The sequence below is a fragment of the Diplotaxodon limnothrissa genome, linkage group LG19 (genome assembly GCF_057381915.1).
Source record: "Diplotaxodon limnothrissa isolate DT_005_m linkage group LG19, D_limnothrissa_male_GT1.1, whole genome shotgun sequence".
In the NCBI taxonomy this organism is placed as follows: domain Eukaryota; kingdom Metazoa; phylum Chordata; class Actinopteri; order Cichliformes; family Cichlidae; genus Diplotaxodon; species Diplotaxodon limnothrissa.
Window position 1 is genome coordinate 6,069,477 of NC_140614.1, and position 19,449 is coordinate 6,088,925.

The 19,449-nt window shown below is 39.9% G+C and overlaps 2 protein-coding genes across 2 annotated transcripts; both read left to right on the forward strand.

Moving 5' to 3' along the window:
* The first annotated feature begins 414 nt into the window (after nt 1–414).
* Nucleotides 415–1,417, forward strand: dtd2 (D-aminoacyl-tRNA deacylase 2). The gene is made up of 3 exons (XM_085343279.1): nt 415–621; nt 916–985; nt 1,092–1,417. Exons 1-3 carry the CDS (start codon nt 511–513, stop codon nt 1,415–1,417), a joined length of 507 nt encoding a protein of 168 aa, XP_085199405.1. The 5' UTR covers nt 415–510.
* Nucleotides 1,418–5,446: 4,029 nt separating this feature from the next.
* LOC146611596 (uncharacterized) lies at nt 5,447–19,187 on the forward strand. The gene is made up of 18 exons (XM_085342987.1): nt 5,447–5,570; nt 6,077–6,213; nt 6,308–6,477; nt 7,146–7,329; nt 7,605–7,858; nt 7,942–8,027; nt 8,172–8,233; nt 9,657–9,895; nt 11,085–11,274; nt 11,350–11,391; nt 11,484–11,607; nt 12,115–12,256; nt 12,339–12,503; nt 12,612–12,684; nt 16,500–17,098; nt 17,222–17,339; nt 17,822–17,891; nt 18,859–19,187. Exons 1-18 carry the CDS (start codon nt 5,447–5,449, stop codon nt 19,185–19,187), a joined length of 3,108 nt encoding a protein of 1,035 aa, XP_085199113.1.
* The last annotated feature ends 262 nt before the right edge of the window (nt 19,188–19,449 follow it).

Here is a 19,449-nt window from a genome sequence, read left to right on the forward strand (position 1 = left end):
TTATTTTCATACAGTAACCTGATACCCTATGGAGGGACAGGTCTTTAAATATATATATATATTATGAAACACTTAAAAATTTACATTAAAAAAACACGTATCAACAACAGGGGATTAAAAAAAAATTTTATTCTTTATTTTTTCTCACCTATTTTGATCCTGAAACTCCGAACTAATTCTCTGAGTGGTGAAAGGTGCTGAAAAGTCCGTTTAAAGACGACACAGAGGAAAAAGGCAAGTAGGTAAGGACGGTATGCGAAAGTAGCGCGCAGTCGTGAACATTTCTGAACAGTTACAGCCAATGTCGACACGGAAGTGGGTTAAATGGGTCACATTTTTTTCTCATTCATTTCTCTCAGGTGTTAGAGAGGTTTAGCGCTTTTAGGGAGAGACGGTTAGTTAATATTATACATGTTAAGCAGTTTCTCCTGGACGCTAAAGCACTGTTTTGAAAAGTGGAGATTGTTAAGACGTATAAACAAAGGAGATAGGAGTTAAAGCCTGGCAGTAATGACGGAGAAAGGCTGCAATCCGGTGGCCCGGACGGTACTGCAGCAGTGTTTGCAGGCCAGGCTGCAGGTGAAACCAGCAGATGAACACTCCGAAGCTCAGTTTGTCCAGGTGAGAGACGCATTCTCTATCACTGCTTTGCAGACATAAACCAATCAGTGCTAGCAATACTGATAATATGCTTAAAAAGCTATCAATATAAAACAAAGACATTAAGTAAATATTGACAAAATCAATATCAATTACTAGTTCAGAAATACAAAGTAATGTATATATTGATTCACGATGTGTGTGTCAGACCTTTTCTTATTTTGACTTTATATGTGTTGCACATGATGCAACATCTTGGAGAAAGGACATAATTTTTACTGTATTTAACATTTCTGCTTTTATCTGTACTCTCAGATTGAAAGAGGGATGGTGATCTACATCTGCTTCTTCAAAGGAGCCACAGATGACATCCTACCCAAGATGGGTCAGTGAATTTTTTACTTTTTCCTTTGTTCTAAATAGTGAACCCCTGCTTCCCTGTGAATCCCTCCACAGATGATAAAAAAAAGTTGTGTCCTCGCTCTGTCCAGTGTCCACGCTGTTGAACCTGCGGCTGAGCGAGTCGGATTCTGGGAAGATGGTGTCAGTGTTGGACCTTCCCGGGAGTTTGCTGATTGTCCCTCAGGCCACGCTGGGAGGAAAGGCCAAAGGCAGAGGCATGCAGTACCACAACAACATCAGCAAGGAGGATGGGCTGCGACTGTACAGCGCATTCGTTGCTCTGTGTGAGAAGGAGCTGAATGCTGCTGTAGCTGAGAGCAGCGCTGAAGTGACAGTAAAACACGGGACCTATGGTAACAGACAAGTGCTGAAGCTTGACACCAATGGACCATACACACATCTGATGGAGTTCTGAAGCTGAGCTCACCATCTCAGAGACAACATGTCATACTATTGTGTCTACCAATGCAGCTAGAAAGACTGATGTACTCGTATCTGAGTTGTGCATCTTTCAATATAAACAAAATAAAAGAGATTTAGAATTTGTCAGTTGTTTGTGTAATCGGCCAAAACTGGATTGTGTATGAAGGCTTTCTGATACTGTGGGACACTACCAGTCTCTACAAACACATGAAAAACTGAAAAATGAAGAGAGAAGGATGGAAATCCCTCAGCCAGACACAGACAGAGTGCTGTATTGTTTTTATTTATTGTTTAGTTAGACTGGGAGGAGCTGCTGGCACTCTTTTAGTCATGCCTTGGAATAATTGTTTTGCCTAACTGAACAAGTCGCCATGCATGTTGTTTTTCAGTGAGGCTTAAAAATGCTCTCAAAACAATCTATGCCACATGCTTTAGTGATGATTCTCTTATATTCAAGTTTTATTTATATTTCTTCAGCTTCTTCAGATGATGATAACATTGTGTGCCTTGTTAATTCTTTTAACAATCACTGCTTTGCCAAACTCAATCAAGTCACTCAAAAATTGTTTCTCATTCACTGTGGATAAACAATCAATCTCATGGCCTACGAAACACCCATCAAACAACCGAATGACTGTGATTCCATGGGTTTTGTGGTCCATCATAAATATTTCCATAAACCCTTTTGATTCTTATAATGAATAAATTGTAATAATTATTGGATACTAATAAGAGCATTACTTTCATTATTGTTCTTTCCTCCATCTCAGCATGCTGTGTTACTGTCTGATGATCACTGGAATGCATTACTCAGTTACTTTGTAAACAAAGGGATGCACTTGAGATCCCAAATCTCTCTAACTTCCACCCTACTTTTAAAATACCTCCTAACTTTAATGTGTGTAAACTTGATGTTATATTGCTACTCTAGCACTTCATTTTCTTGGTTATATTACCCTATTAATTCACATAAAATAAACAAATATAATAGCAAATATAAAAAAACAAAAGTAATAAACAATAATATACCAATAAAATAATCATACACATTTAAATAAAATTACATATTTGTGTATATTTACTTGCAGGTATTTGCACAGCTGTTGCATTCAGATTGATGTGGTTCTGGCAAAATTTAAACATGATAATTACCCAGCTGCAGGACAAATGTGTACAATTCTAGGAACTATAACTCACAGACAGTAATCATGTAGCTATATAATGAAATCATTAATACGATCTTGTTAAACAGTTTTTATACTACACTTTATCACTGCCATATAACATAAGATGTGAAACTTGTTGTACCATCTCACTATAGATGTAAGTAAGCTGGACTGCTGAAATAGCAATACAATTTACCTCGTTCACCCATTCACGCTCACTCATAGAAGCACTTTTTGCTATGCTTTTCCATTTTCCAACAGTTGTGATCATAATATAAAATAAATGTAGACTTATCTTTTTATAATGAGAGTTTACAGCACATGCTGTTTCGCTCTCTTCTCTGAAAGTTAAAAGGAAAGAAGACAATAACAGACAATAACAAAAAAGAGAAAAACAAGACAAGAGGAAAGTCAATAAATGATTTCAGCAACTACAAAACCTGCTGGTTTCAGGAGGAGTTGCCATAATAATATAAAGTAATCATACACTTATCTTTTTCTAATGAGTTTACAGCATTTGCTATTTCGTCCTTCGTCTCTTCACTGAAAGTTAAATAAAGATAATAACAAAAAATTAAATAAATAAGAAGAGTTACCGATCAGAGTTCTGATACAGTCATAGAATAAATATGTGTCTACTTATCTTTTAAAATCGGTCATTGTTCTTGTTTTCTCCATTCTCTCTGAAAGGCAGACAGCAGATGAAGAAAAGTAAGTTAAACAGCAAAGTAGACAGAACAAGTACCTCTCAGGATATCTCATAATGTGTGCATTTCTACTGGACACCTGTCCCAATGTTTCTCATAAGAATCGAATATCTTTGCCACCAAGCAACAGTGAATCATACCAAGAAAAATCTGAGGCATCAGAGTGAAAAATAAATAAATAAAAATCACAGTCAATAATAATTTGGGACATAAAGTCTTCAAAACTAAAATAATACTGTCATTTGATGACTTCCTAATTAAAATACACAGCTGGGGGAATAAAGGCTCTGTATGCCTCCTTTTAAGCCATCTATCTATGTATGTTAACTGGCACAGGTCAGTAACAGACCGGGTGTAAAAAGAGCATCTTAAGCTGGGAGATTTTGTCAGGCATAAAGATGAACAGAGGGTCACCAATCTGCAAAAATAAAAAAAACGAGAAACCAAACAAACAAACAAATAAAAACTGCATCTACAAATTGTGGAACGACTTCAGAATAATGCAGAGAATCAATATTGGATGGCTGTGGGTTTGGCAGTACTGCATCTAAAAACGAGCATTGATCTTTGTCCCCGTCTGGTGGAAACCAATTCCTCTGCCCTTGCTCCTTGATGGCTGGAAGTATCATTTACTTACTTAGACTTATTCGTCACGATCACATGACTCTGGTCTTGCAGAGAGAACAATGCGTCCTCCGGAGTTGCGAGGGGCGCTCTTGTTTCTGTCAGAGAACGGAAGTGAGCTACACTCAGTAAGCTTGGGTTACGGCAGCTTCTGCAACCTGTGTGAAATCATTCTTCTGTCAAGTGATGACCATGTGACAGCAATTAAACTTCCGTTAAAATTATTTCCTGTGAAAATAAAAGCACTGAAAACGCAAACAAACGACTACCATTCAAGAAATAGTTTTATAAGTGTACTTTATTTTCTTTTATATATGTATTTTCTTCCCATCACTACCCATCCGTAAAACGTTGGGGTTTTTTGGTATAGCTTACTCATTTGATTCAACTTATTGTTGTTTGTTCAAAAATATCATATAAATCGTTTTTGAATGAAATATATCATTATAATGTAATTTATTACTATAGAATACTTGGCATGACTCAGTCCCTGCGACCAACATAATACTTGTAATTGTTTCGCGAACATGAAAAAAAATGCACTTTTCGTTTTTTAAGGGCTAATTACTTAAAAAAAAATAAAAGAAAATGAAAAAATAATTGACAAACGTAATAACCCTTATTTTGAAATTATCCATACCGGAACGTGAAAGATTATTACTGCGGGACAAGTTTGCGCGGAACAAAACGCCACAGTTAGCTATTAATTTGCTCTTAAAATATGTTTCTTTAGAGCACGTGTGTATAAATTCAGATAATTTGAAAGAAAAAGATTTAATTATTTGAAGAAATCTGTGGGAAAAATAAGTACTTGCAGTAGAATTTATGTTAAAAGTTGGAACCGGTGTAACGAGGATTTGTGTCGAATAGACGAAAGATGATCTAAGGTAGGGAAACGTCTGCTTATTTCACGACACGTTTCCAGAATTAAAATAATGTCGGTTTACATTTGCGCATGTGCGCGCCACAAGAGCAGGCCTAAATATGAGACTACGTTTTTTATTACAAACCTCTCGGCATTTACTTTTTATTTTTTTATTTTTGTACTTGTCAGTGAACTAATTGATTAACAGTAACTAAATGTTAATTGCTTGTTTTAAATAAACCACCGCCAAAAGCCAAAGTGAGTCAACACATTATTGACAGAATACCAGTTATTTAATCATAAGCACCAAGAAAGAGAGAAAATTCATATTTAGTTCATAATTGACAGACCATTGTGAACTTGCCTTTAAAATTTACAGTATTTAATGAAACATTTTAACTTACTATTGTTCAGTATGTATTGTACCTGCATTTTCTTGGATATCATTTATTACAACAAAACGTTATCATGTACTCATATTTTCCTATAGTGATGTCTTTAATTGACTTCTTCTGTCCAAAATACAGACCAAAAAGTGATTTAAAATTTGTCATCACAGAAGGCAAAGCTTGTAATTGCAATAATCTTTTGTGATTGTTAAAGTTTTAAATCACCTTTCTTAACCTCTCTGTCCTTGTTTCCCACTTTTCCACCTGCAGATGCCCTCTTATGCCTTTCTGGATTGTTTGGAGCATTATTTACTGACAGGAAAGTTTCAAGTAAATACATCAAAAAGCTGGAAAAAGCTGGTCTCTAAAGATAGCAAAAAGTTTACTTACAAAGGTACAGTAGATGTTACACACAAAAAAAAAACAGTTCTCAATGTTTGGCAGCATCAAACAAAATGTTTGTATGGTGTTGAAGAGACATTAATTGAAGTTTAGCCAGCGCTGTGACCCTGTGCTCAGTTTGGTGTAATACCTATATTGACCACAAGATGGTGCTTTGTTGTGAGAACTACTACTACTACTGTTGTGACTAAAATTTATATATAATTCATTGTGCTACATTTAGGTGGAAGTAAAATTTCTGATATGTTTTTAGATCATTTTAAGTTGAAATTTTGAATAGCTAATTAAATATTAAAATGTATGGATTGAAAACCATTGAACCATTGCCACAAAAGTTGTTCCAGTAACGTCACATCTTCAGAATCTATGAATTACCCAATGTTCATACACCCATGAACATTTTGTAGATCACCTGGATAATGCATGAGAGAAAGCACTGCACTGAATATAGCCTTTCAGTCACTTATTAGGAATGTTGCTGAATGCTCAAACCTCCAGATGGCTGTTTGTGGCGGTCTTATCGAGGCCGCCTCCTCCGTGTCGTTAGGAGTGACGAAGAAATACGTGAGATCCTGATACAATACCACAATAACAACAACCATGCGCGCCGGGAACGGGCAGTAAGGGAAATAATGGTGAGTTTAAATGAGGTGTGTTCTTTAAGTCACCAAAATGGTTAAAATTAAGGCTATTCATAGAAAAGTGTTTTAACTCTTGATGTCCATCCAGCTGATGTATTACTGGGTTGGAGTGACTGCGGCAGTGAAGAACTGGATAAAGGCTTGTGACGTTTGCCAGAATCAACCTACTAAAGAGCTAGCTAATCTGCGCGTCCAGTTTTGCCTGGTTTATGGTTGTGATTCTTCCAGTTACATACACCCTGAGATCACCTTCCACAGGTCAGGTGGCGTTACACACTGGGCTCAATTGTCTCAGATCTAAAACAAAAAAATTGTATTTTGCACAAAGAATGATTGAATAACTAAAACAGAACTTACCATTCATGTTGTAATAATATGTGAATGACAGGTTGCCATAACTTGCCGTAATTTGTGTTATGTGTGTATAAATTGACAAATAAGAACTTTTTCCAGTCAATACACATTTTAAAGATATGAAGATGTGAGAGAGATCTAGAGATAAAGTCAGCCAGAAGAGGTCAGATTTCAGGCAGTTCTTTAAAAATAAACAAATGAATTTCATATGTAATGTTTTAACCGCGGGAAGGATTTTAATTTGAAGAGACATGGTATTAAGCATCCTAAGAAAATAACTGATTTGTTTGGCACTTTTTAAATTACAAGCGGAGATAGCAGAGGGCTAAAAAAGCTTATGGGGGCTTTGGAGTTGAACCATTTTGAGCTATGAGCCACCCAGGATTTCACTTTGATTCACTGAAGACAAAGTATTGTTGGAACACAATATTCTTGTATTTTCCAGAGTGCATTTACTTAGAACTATAGTGGACCTTAAATGGAGCCTTGTGGTACACCACAGGCAGACTTGGCTTTTGTTCAGCTTTCTCTGTAAGTTCTCCAAAGCAAAACTGGCCTTTGTGCATCTGCAGGTTTCCAAAGGACCCCGGGCAGCGGCAGAAATGGCTGACAGTTGCGCAGAGGGATGAAGGCTCGCTGCGCTCAAACTCCTACATCTGCTCCCGACACTTTGACCCATCCTGCTATACCCTGAATGAGGACGGTCAGCCGACACTATCATCAGATGCTGTACCCAGCATCATGCCCGATGAGGAGGTGACACAAAAGACTGAGAGCACATTAAAAACCTGTCAATTGTAATTAGCAAGTCTGCGGATTTACTTTTGGTTTTTTTTTTTACTCACTTCATTCTTCTTAGTGTTTGGACCTGCATATTTACTCATTTCATTACAAAATTTGCAGTGCTTTCAGAAACTTTAACAGAATTAGGCAATAGTGCTTTTTTCCCATCCAGTCCTGCAGAAGCGTACTAAGAGTGTGGACTTGAGTTAGTTCTCAGAGCTGATCAGGTAAACCTATGTGCCTTTCAGGTGCCCATTCCTTCAGATGAGGAAGTCCTGCTTTCCAACACGCTGGAAGACCTCATCTCTGCAGCTGCTGCTAATACCGAAACCGAAAAGCCCCCTCATCCAGCCACTGATCAGTCGGAAACCCCTATGGAGCTGCAGGAACACCAGTACTGCTCGTCAGCTCCAGACTCCACCGCAGTCCAGACAGTGAAGGAGCACACAAGGAGGAAGACTGTCATTGAGCCAACTTTCACCACGTACAACCATGTCGCCAGGTATGCGTTTGATGACACGAAAACTTCACACCCATGTGACGCATGTTCGTTTAAATTAGCATGTTTTCTTTTGCATACTTTAGATATCTGAGCCACAGGATTTTACCAACGCAAAGCAAGAAAAATAGAAGTGCCTTAAAAAGGATGGCCAAGCGCTTTGGCCTAATAGGTGAGTGGAAAGGGTTTTAAACACAACAAGCAATACTCATTTTTATTTGACTGCTTCAGTGCTCTAAAGGAACACATTAAATCATTTATAAAGGTGCTGAAATGTTCATAGTAAAACTTTAGAAATATGTCTTTTCTTTTTAAGATGGAGTGCTGATGTACACACGGGCTTCTCGACCTCTCAGCGTGCCACGCAGCAGAGAGGAGGTAATTGCTAGCTTACAGATTTCAAATGAAGACCTTTTGTGCTGGTGGTCAGTGGTCAGCGGAGGAAACACTTTGTTTTATGACAGTTTACGCCTTATTATAACACATCTGGAAGTGTTAATTTCAGAGACTAAACACAACTGGTTAAAACCATCAACTAATCTGTATCTTTACATCACTGAGGAGTGGATAATGGCATCTTAAAGTGAAAGAGATTTTCACTTTAAGTACAGGTTATATTCTTTATTTAGTTCTTGCAGAAGCTAACAACAATGAAAATTCGTTCAGCAGTTATAAATGGAATCAAACAAAACAGTCAGCCATTAATTTCATCTGACCCTCATCACTTCATCTGCTGCTCTTCTCATGACCCTCTGAGATTGTGTGAGCTGGCAGGTCCCCGTTTTCTGCAGGTTGTGGTCCTGTATGGACCAGCTCCGACTCGTAGTCAGACCACATCAGGATCCTCTTCAGTTTGCGTTGAGAACGCCATCATCTACCTGCTCAATCGTGTCTGCACCCATCCGTACTAGCCAGCGAGCACTGCGAGTGTCATGTTTTTTTAACTTTTCCAGTGCATTCAACCCCATGAGGCCAAACCTCCTGGGTGACAAGCTGAGAATGATGCAGGTGGATGCTTCTCTGGTGTCTGAGAGGCAGATGTTGTCCAGGATAAAGACAATGCTGGACAATACCTCCCACCCACTCCATGACGTGCTGGCTGGAACACATTCAGTGAGAGACTGAGATTACCAAAGAGCACCACTGAACGACACAGGAAATCATTCCTGCCTGTGGCCATCTCCCTGTACAACTCATCCATCTAATAGCTACACTGTAAACACTGCAATAGTTACACCCTTTTTGCGCATGCTCTTTTCTACTCTGTAATATTCTTGTGAGTTATTGATATTTATTTATAATGATCTCTGTTAATTCTTGATATTTATAATTGAGTGATTTGTATATATTAGCGCTATCTTTTTAAATTAGTAAAATCTGTAACATATTGTATTGTTTAAATGGCTTAGTCTGTTACTGTTACTGCCTTGGAGCAACCGTAACCCACATAATTTCCTTGGGGATTAATTAAGTATTCTGATTCTGATTCTGTATGGGCCACTTGGTTCTGTCACCTTTGCACCTGGAGCACTACACCAGTGTCCTTTTTGCAATGAGCATTAAGGTGTCTTCGTGTTGTTGGAGGAAGCCTCCTAAGAGCTCCAAAATCCAGGATTTTTTAAATACTGTTAACATCTCTATTTGCACATCTTTCCTCAGCCCATGCCTCAACTATTACTCAGACTGACATTGCATGATCACATAAGTCTTATGTGATCTGTAATTTGCATAATGGTCTTACAAATACTATTAAATATCCAACCATGCTTTGCTAACCAACTGTGCTTCCTTTTGATCCCAGGTAAACTCAATCCTGCGAGAGTTTCATGACAGCAAGGGCCACTATGGTCAGGGGGTCTGCCAGCAAGAAATTTCAAAGCACTTCCACTGGGGCAGCATGACTCGAGACCTGGCTAGTTGGATCGCCAACTGCCAAACCTGCCTTAACAGAACCAAGAGGAAGTGGATGCGCTGCAGTGTTCTTGGGTGCACAAACTGCTGTGGACCAGTAGAGAGACGCCTGGGCCTCACCTTCCACAAGTATGAATCGTTTTTTTCTTGATTGTTTGCTGCTTATACTACGAAAGTAAACAGAGAAACACAGAATTAATTAATGAAAAAATAATAGTCCTAAAACCTTTAGGACTTCTGCGATAAAACATACGGTGTTCGCTCCTGTTCTGGTGAGAGTTTAGTGTGCAGATTATGCTTTATTTTTGCTCATTTCTGTTATTTTATCATGAATGTGATGTCACAAAGGCAGATGTTATCCCTCTAAGTTAAAAGATCAGGCTTTTAAGCTAACTGCTGGGTTAGCAATGTTTTTATTTCATACTTATATGTTGAGCTGTTTTTTTTAAATAGGTTTATCTGGTGCAGATAAAGTACATGCACAAAGTATACAGAGTTTTGCTTATGTTTATACCAAGTGCATTTGGAAGATGGTCGATCAGAAAATTAAACTGGGTTTTAGAGAAGTTGTTATTGATAAGCTGCTGCTTTTGTTTTAGCTATAAGATGAACCTGCCCTGAGCCAGAATAAGATAATTTAGTTTGTGTTTTTGAAATTTGAAGCATGGAGAACATAATAGAACCACTTTAACCACTTCTATATCTTACTTTGTTCTTGAAAGGACAAAAACCCCCAATAAATATTAGTTTTTGTGCTATAGGTTTTGGACCATTATACATTAGAAATCAGTAATGGTGCATTTGACTGAATATAATTGGTACACTTAAGAATTGATGTTGCTTTTGCAGCACAAGGATGCCCAAATATTGTTCAGGGAAGGTTTGAAGAGCACAATAGCTTTGAGGTGTTGACTTGGTCTCCAGATTCAATCAATCCAACCAAGCATCTGTGGGATGTGCTGGACAAACAAGTCGGATCCGTGGAGGGCTCACCTTAAAACTTACAGCACTTAAAGGATCTGCTGCTAATATCTTGATGCCAGATACCACAGCACACCTACAGGGGTCTAGTGGAGTCCATGCCTTGATGAGCCAGAGCTGTCTTGGCAGCAAAAGGGGTACCAACACTTTGTTAGACAGGTGGTCATATTGTTATGCCTGATCGGTGTACTCTGACATGTTACTTCTTGGCTACTTAATGCAATACCCCAAATAAGGCTAAAGGCCTGCCCTTAAACCCATATTAATCATGTAGCTGTGACTTCAATGTGCTTTGGTAAAGTGTGCGTACTTCTTCATCATTAATATATTACCCTAGGTTTCCTCTTCACAATGCAACTCTGTTGGCAAAGTGGTTGAAGGCTACCGGCCGTCCAAACTGGCATCCTCGGCTCCGGTCTTCCATTTGTTCGATACATTTCACTGACGACTGTTTCAGCCATAGTGGGGAGGTCATCACCCTAAATCCAGATGCTGTGCCTGCACTCTCGGTCCACACGGACTCCGCAGTGAGCATCACAATTACTTAGTATTATTAATGCAACAGTGTCACAATTCTAATAACTGATCTGTTTCCTCCAAAGGTCCCATCCAGAGGGGCGAGCCAGCCTGCGGTGGGGGAGGAGGTATGTTGTAGATTTGTCAGGTTGACAAAATTTTATTTGCTGCAGAGATTCATGAACCATATGTATTTACATGATCTACGTCTCTGTGTTAGCAGGCCATTTTTGCCAAGTACGATGCTGTGGAGCTCTACCTTACCAAACGCACTTACCCACCTGGACTGAACTATGTAGAAAAGAACACCTTTAGGAGGTTCTGCAAGAAGTTTGCCATTAAAGGTTCGTACAAATCTGTGTGTTCAAAACTCCTAAAAACAAAATACTAATAATGCCTGTGTAGTGCATTTTCCATGATAAAACACAGGCATGCAGGTATGCATAACAAAGGAGTTTTAATTCCAATATTATTTAGGAAAAGAACGTCAATATTTTATACTATGCACTGCTGGGAACACAAACTTTAAAAAGGGTGGTGGGAAAAATCTCCTTAATAAAAATAGAACCCATTATGCTAATGTCCAGCTTCAGATTTCTGTTCTTCATCTTTGTATGAGTCATATTTTAAATTAGAGCCCTGCGACAGACTGGCGACCTGTCCAGGGTGTACCCCGCCTCTCGCCCCATGACAGCTGGGATAGGCTCCAGCTCCAGCAAAAATCCAAATATAATGATACAATATACACAATGGCACTTGTGCCTCTGCTCAAACATAACTGGAAAGACAAAGGTGTCAATTAGTCTGTTTCACACTGTGCTGTAACATTTACCCTACCCCTGCTTTCCCAGACGGTGTTCTTCATACGGTGAAGGGAGACCAAATGCGTTTGGTTTTGAGGAACAGGCAGCAGGTTGAAACCGCGCTGGTGGACTATCACAACGAGCTCAACCACCTCGACGTCAACAAGTGTCTCAGACTGCTGAATGAGAGGTTTCCCCTCGCGCTGTTTCTCGTTAGTGACACGTTTCAGTCAGAATCATCAACACGGTCTCAGATCTGAACTTTCTTACAGATACTTCTGGAGAACCATGAGGCCTGATGTTGTGCAGTGGATCAACAACTGCTCTCAGTGCAGCATGAAGAAGACGAAGAAACCGAATCACCAAGCAGAGGCGAGAGGTTTAGCGGTTCAGACATCAGCTCAACTACAGGAACTGACATCTCACGACTTAGACAGGTAATTTCTATCTTAGTATCTCAAAGTACTAGTGAACTGTTGATATGGTTTCCCCATTTTTATGTCTAATATCTCCCTGCTCTTCTCTCTCTGTCTGCATGTTGGCAGTGCGAATGATGAGGATACTGATAGTGATGGTGATGCAGAGGAGCAGCTGACAGTGAATTCCAAGGACACAGTGGTGGGTTTGCCAAAGCTTTAGCTCCTTGACTGAATGATTTTAGGCCTGTGGCTCTGACTTCTTTAGTGATGAAGACATTTGAGAAGATAATTAAGAAGGAGATTTTAATGCATGTTGAACACCATCTTGACCCCTTCCAGTTTGCCTATAGAGCAGGGAGAGGTGTGGAGGATGCTGCTGTCACACTCCTGCATCTCTTGTATAAGCATCTTGAGGCCCCCCACACCCATGCAAGATTATTATTTGCTGACTTTTCATGTGCATTTAATACAATTCAACCCCTCTTACTTGCTGACAGGCTTTACAATCATTTCAAGCTTGACACTAGTCTGGTCGGCTGGGTGACAGACTTTCTGACTAATAGGTCACAATGTGTGAGGGTAAATCATGTCTTTTCTGATGTGCTCTCCTCCTCTACTGGATCACCCCAGGGTTGTTGCCTCTCTCCCCTTCTGTTCATTCTGTACACAAATGAGTGTCGCAGCAATTTCACAAACAGACACATCCTGAAGTTTGCTGACGACACAGTGATCGTCAGTCTTCTAGTGGGGGACGAGTCAGGCCATGGACAGGTTGTAGATGATTTTGTGAATTGGTGTGATGAGTCCTTCCTTTCACTTAACGTGTCAAAAACTAAAGACATGATTATTGATTTTAGGAAGTCCTCTTATAGCTCATCACCCACTATCATTAAAACTGCCGATATTGGGATCGTTGAGAGTTATAAATATCTAGGTGTGGTACTTGACCATAAACTGTGTTTTGAATCTCATGCTGATGCCACTACTAAAAAAGTTCAACAAAGACTGTTCTTTTTAAGGAAAATGAGATCTTTTAATGTCTCATCTGAGATGTTGTCCTTGTTTTATAGAAGTTTTATCGAATCTGTGATGTCTTTTTGTATCGCTGCCTGGTTTGGTAACCTGACGGTGAAGAATAAGAATCGGTTGGGACTTCTGGTAAAAACTGCTAGCAAAATTTCAGGGCGCTGGCAAGATGGACTTTTGGCCATTTACAATAGAAATGTGCTTAGAAAGGCTCATTCTATTATTAATTGTGTGAACCATCCACTTCACAGTGAGTTTGAGTTGTTGCCTTCCAGCCGCCGTTTTAGAGTACCTCCGAGGAGGACTAAAAGACTCCAGGTCTCTTTTATCCCTACTGCGTCTTGTCTCCTTAATGGCAAATAATTGTCCTTGAATTTTCTATCATTATTATTGTTATTATTGTTTTATAGTATTGTTCTGTTTGTTCTTATCCTCCTGCTGCTAAACTAATTTCCCCTTGTGGGACAATAAAGAAATTGAATTGAATTGAATTGAATTGACCACTTAGACAGGCTCCAAACGTGAGTCAGAATTAAAAAGCACTTTTGCAGCTTCCTACTCAAACATTTTAGGATAATTTCTGCATTCAAACATACAGTGGCTTGCAAAAGTATTCGGCCCCCTTGAACTTTTCCACATTTTGTCACATTACAGCCACAAACATGAATCAATCTCATTGGAATTCCACGCGAAAGACCAACACAAAGTGGTGTACATGTGAGAAGTGGAATGAAAATCATACATGATTCCAAACATTTTTTTTACAAATAAATAACTGCAAAGTGTTGTGTGCGTAATTATTCAGCCCCCTGAGTCAATACTTTGTAGAACCACCTTTTGCTGCAATTACAGCTGCCAGTCTTTTAGGGTTTGTCTCTACCAGCTTTGCACATCTAGAGACTGAAACAGCTCCAGCTCAGTCAGATTAGATGGACAGCATTTGTGAACAGCAGTTTTCAGATCTTGCCACAGATTCTCGATTGGATTTAGATCTGGACTTTGACTGGGCCATTCTAACACATGGATATGTTTTGTTTTAAACCACTCCATTGTTGCCCTGGCTTTATGTTTAGGGTCGTTGTCCTGCTGGAAGGTGAACCTCCGCCCCAGTCTCAAGTCTTTTGCAGACTCCAAGAGGTTTTCTTCCAAGATTGCCCTGTATTTGGCTCCATCCATCTTCCCATCAACTCTGACCAGCTTCCCTGTCCCTGCTGAAGAGAAGCCCCCCCAGAGCATGATGCTGCCACCACCATATTTGACAGTGGGGATGTTCAGAGTGATGTGCAGTGTTAGTTTTCCGCCACACATGGCGTTTTGCATTTTGGCCAAAAAGTTCCATTTTGGTCTCATCTGACCAGAGCAGCTTCTTCCACATGTTTGCTGTGTCCCCCACATGGCTTATGGCAAACTGCAAATGGGACTTCTTATGGTTTTCTGTTAACAATGGCTTTCTTCTTGCCACTCTTCCATAAAGGCCAACTTTGTGCAGTGCACGACTAAGACAGCAGCTGTAGATTCCCCCACCTGAGCTGTAGATCTCTGCAGCTTGTCCAGAGTCACCATAGGCCTCTTGGCTGCATTTCTGATCAGCGTTCTCCTTGTTCGGCCTGTGAGTTTAGGTGGACGGCCTTGTCTTGGTAGGTTTACAGTTGTGCCATACTCCTTCCATTTCTGAATGATCGCTTGAACAGTGCTCCGTGGGATGTTCAAGGCTTGGGAAATCTTTTTGTAGCCTAAGCCTGCTTTAAATTTCTCAGTAACTTTATCCCTGACCTGTCTGGTGTCTAAATCCAATCGAGAATCTGTGGCAAGATCTGAAAACTGCTGTTAACAAACGCTGTCCATCTAATCGGACTGAGCAGGAGCTGCTTTGCAAAGAAGAATGGGCAAGAGTTTCAGTCTGTAGATGTGCAAAGCTGGTAGAGACATGCCCTAAAAGACTGGCAGCTGTAATTGCAGCAAAATGTGGTTCTACAAAGTATTGACTCAGGGGGCTGAATAATTACGCACACCCCACTTTGCAGTTATTTATTTGTAAAAAATGTTTGGAATCATGTATGATTTTCGTTCCACTTCTCACGTGTACACCACTTTGTGTTGGTCTTTCACGTGGAATTCCAATAAAACTGATTCATGTTTGTGGCTGTAATGTGACAAAATGTGGAAAAGTTCAAGGGGACCAAATACTTTTGCAAGCCACTATTTATGGTGGTTGATTTTTTTGTGTGTTTATTTCAACATCCATTTGGATATTGGTAGCTTTTGGCTCCAAATAAACACAACAACACAGTGGCAGTCAAAATGCTCATATAGGAAGCAATTTCGTGACATCATCAGTCTCCTATGCCTGATACAAACATTTTTATTTAAAAAAAAAAGAAGAAAAATAATCTGTCAGCTTGTCTTGGGATCCAAGTTTTTCTTGTGTTGGAGCTGTTCAGTTGTTGGGCTGCTTCAAGCTAATTGGCCTTTCCATCCAGCAATCACTGGATATAAATCAGAAACCTCATAAGAGATAAGTACGGCACTCAAAAAGCTTGATTTGATAATTCTGCAGCAGTTCGTTGAAGAAATTCTAGAGGAAAAAGAAGCTGTTCTAAAAATCTCAGACAAGATCAAATCTGTCGCCGGTCAGCTTTTCTGAAAATCTTGTGAATGTGATAACTTAAGAACGAGCCAGCGTAGGATTTTGAAATTGATACCATTGGTGTATCTGCTAGGAGGCTGAGGGCTAGCACTGGCAGCTGGCAGTATTTTTCAATTAAGATTAGACAGATGATTCTATGCATGCACATTTTATGAAACAGAAGTTACTTAGATACCAGAGCTCAGATAAATGGCTGCAGGTAGCACGAGTTGTTTCTAGAAGAACAAAACAGTAACAGTTCAGCCTCTAGTAAAGAACTAGCTCATGCTCTGCCACCTCCATAATTATGTTGTATGTAAGTTATGAAGTTGAACTGACTTTGTCTCCCATCTCACTTGTAGGATGAACCTTCTTCCAGTTTGTCCTCCCAGACTGAAATTCACGATAATCCTCAGCCCAAAATTCCCATCCTCCTTCACCTGAAAAATCCCATCAACTTACAGCCCAGGTCTCCCAAAATCCCCTCTGTCACAAAGCTCTTGTCTATGAAGAGAATGACTTCTTCGCATTTTGAAATACATAAGGATCCTGAAAGCTCTAAGAAGCAAAAAAGGATAGAGAATCCGATAAATCCCCAGCCAGAGAAGCTTGCACAGCCTCAAGAACAGGAAAAAACAAGTAGCCCTCAGGGCAACAATGGGACACAACACTGCATCCAAGCACAGCTTGTTTTAGAGCAGCATGCTCCACTGCAGCACATTCAGGCTCCAAGTCAAAAAAGTCCTCCAGAGGCACATACATCAACACAAATCCGAAGTCATTGCAGTGTCCAGCGCACAGTGAAGAAGAAAAGAGGCCCAGAGGCAGATTCTTCAGCTAAATGGAGCTCTAGCAGTGGTCTGGAGCCTGTGATGGCCCTGAGCACCAAACCCTGGCCTGTCTTCACCATCGGTAGCTCTGCTGTGGAAAAAACTGCAAAACCCTCGCCTAATGCTGACAGGTGCAGCACAAAATATCAGTCTTTTTATACCTATTTTCATTATTTCATATTCTGATTTTGCTGGCAGGTGGTGTTTGACAGAGGTTTAATGGGTTTGTCGTCTGTTTTTGTGTGTCCGAGCAGCTCAGCTGTTTTTTATAGGCCCATCAGGCTTCAGGCCCGAACTGTCATTCAGCAGTGTAGTCACGCAAAGATTAAGCTCAAACCTGCTGTGGATGGAGCAGATGCTCAGTGGGCAGAGGTGGGTGCTTTTGTTTTTCAATGTATTTTATTTAATTAAGTCTTTGTCTTGTCGTGGAAATGTAATAATCATGTCCTGCTGCCCCCTGCTTTGGATTTTGGTGTACTTTTATCAAACATTTGATTAATACAATACGTTATATTTTGTGTGATGGTGGTTTATTAACAGTTACTGGATTAATTTAATCAGTTCTCATAAAACTACTGTATTTAAATCAGTCTAGTCACACACTGTTCGGTGAGTATAATCCAATCTCGTGTGGATATTGAGGTTTATGACTACTCAAACCTTTTCCATGTTCAGAAAGGATATACAGTGTAACAGGCTGAAGCATAATGTGGCACTTTATTCTCATAATTAATGAAATGTAAATGCTTACTTGAGGTTAAAACATTAATGTGTGAGACTTTGTTTTTATGTGCGATCCTGTAAAGTACCCAATTAATTATTATTGTTTCCACACTGTGCCTCCCTCTCCTTAGATTCAGCAGGGATTGGTTGTCTATGTGTGTTTCTTTCACGGAGCCACTGAAGATGTGACAAATGAGATGGGTGAGTTACTGCTGCACATGTTAGCTGACTCACAGTAGCTAATAACCAGAAAACGGTAATAGCAGCTTAGACAAATGAATTTAAATTAACTACTGAAAGTTGCTCACCTTAAATTTCTTATAGAGATCCAGAAATTGGTCTTTGAGCCAAAGTGGGAAAAAAAAAAAGTGTCAAACAGCACTTTGAAAAAAAAAAACAACCCACAAAACATGTAAAAGTTATCCAAACAACTCAAACACAGTATGTACGCTCACTGCTCTTAAAGGCAATGATCTTATCAGCTAAGAAAAGGAAACTCGGGCTATAGTTCACACAGGCTGATCAAATTTAGACAACAGAAGACTGTAAAAGCATTGCCTGGTCTGATGAGTTTTTCTGCTGTGACATTCTGACAGTAAACAACATGAAAGTGTGGATCCTGCAGGTTGGTGTGGGTGGTGCATGCGTGAGTGTAGGATATTTATCTTGGCACACTCTGAGCTGCTTGGTACCAACTGAGTGTTGTTTAAACACCACAGCCAACCTGAGTATTATTGCTGACCATGTCCATCCTTTAGTGATCACGCTTTACTCACCACCTGATGAGTAAAGCGTGATCATGTGCGATTGTGTTATGTCACAAGGCTCGGATCATCTTAAATTGGTATCTTGAACATAGCATTGAGTTCATTGGATGAGGTGGAACTGGAGATTCATGTTATGGATCAGCTGCAGCTGTGTGATGCTTGCATGTAAATATGAACCAAAATCTCTGAGGAATGTTTCCAGCACCTTCCTGAATTCATGCTAAGAATTAATCCAGGTCTGAAGGCAAAGGGGGATCCAAGCAAGGTGGACATAATATGAATTTAAGGGGTAATCTTATGTTAACAGGATGATAAATTTATGTATAACTAAACGTAACAGTCAAACAGATTTCCATCTTGTGGCCTAAGGCTTTGTCTGTTTTCCACCGTGTCCTCAACAGCCAACACTCTGATGACTACCAGGCTTTTCCGGAAACATTCCGGGCATTGTGTGTCCCTCCTGGATCTTCCTGGAAGTATTTTATTTGTCCCCCAAGACTCCCTGCTTGGGAAGCCAGCACCCAACAGAAGGATGCAGTACAAGGGTGGATGCGAGCTGTGGTGGGGTGCTCAGCTCTTCTCAAGTCTGGTCTCCGCCTGCAGAGAACTCATGACAGGTTCAGCGAAGTGCACAAATGCAGGTGTAAAGGTAGAACATGGACTCTATGGACGGAAACAAGAAATCGCCCTGAACTCTGTGGAGCCGCAATCTGTGCTCCTGGAGTTCTGAGGTACATCTTAACATCAGTGTGGGACATTCAGTACTTCATCTGGGCTTTCTTCCATCCCTCATGTAAAGGTTAAACTAGTGTTGTGGAATTTTCATGTTAATAAAATCTGCAACAAGGTCAGCTGTGGTCAAGCTATTTTAATTACTGCATGAAGGAGAGACAACACATCAAATATCACAGTTCTGCAGAATCTTGACTAAAATACTCAAAACAGTTGGAAGTTCTATATCAATTTTTTAGGACTCTTCCATATTGTATAAA

Coding starts and splice junctions, on each gene's coding strand:
- dtd2 (XM_085343279.1), top strand. CDS start 511: ATGACGGAGAAAGGCTGCAATCCGGTGGCCCGGACGGTACTGCAGCAG. Junction 622..915: donor CCGAAGCTCAGTTTGTCCAG/GTGAGAGACGCA, acceptor CTGTACTCTCAG/ATTGAAAGAGGGATGGTGAT. Junction 986..1,091: donor TGACATCCTACCCAAGATGG/GTCAGTGAATTT, acceptor CGCTCTGTCCAG/TGTCCACGCTGTTGAACCTG.
- LOC146611596 (XM_085342987.1), top strand. CDS start 5,447: ATGCCCTCTTATGCCTTTCTGGATTGTTTGGAGCATTATTTACTGACA. Junction 6,214..6,307: donor GGGCAGTAAGGGAAATAATG/GTGAGTTTAAAT, acceptor ATGTCCATCCAG/CTGATGTATTACTGGGTTGG. Junction 6,478..7,145: donor CCTGAGATCACCTTCCACAG/GTCAGGTGGCGT, acceptor GTGCATCTGCAG/GTTTCCAAAGGACCCCGGGC.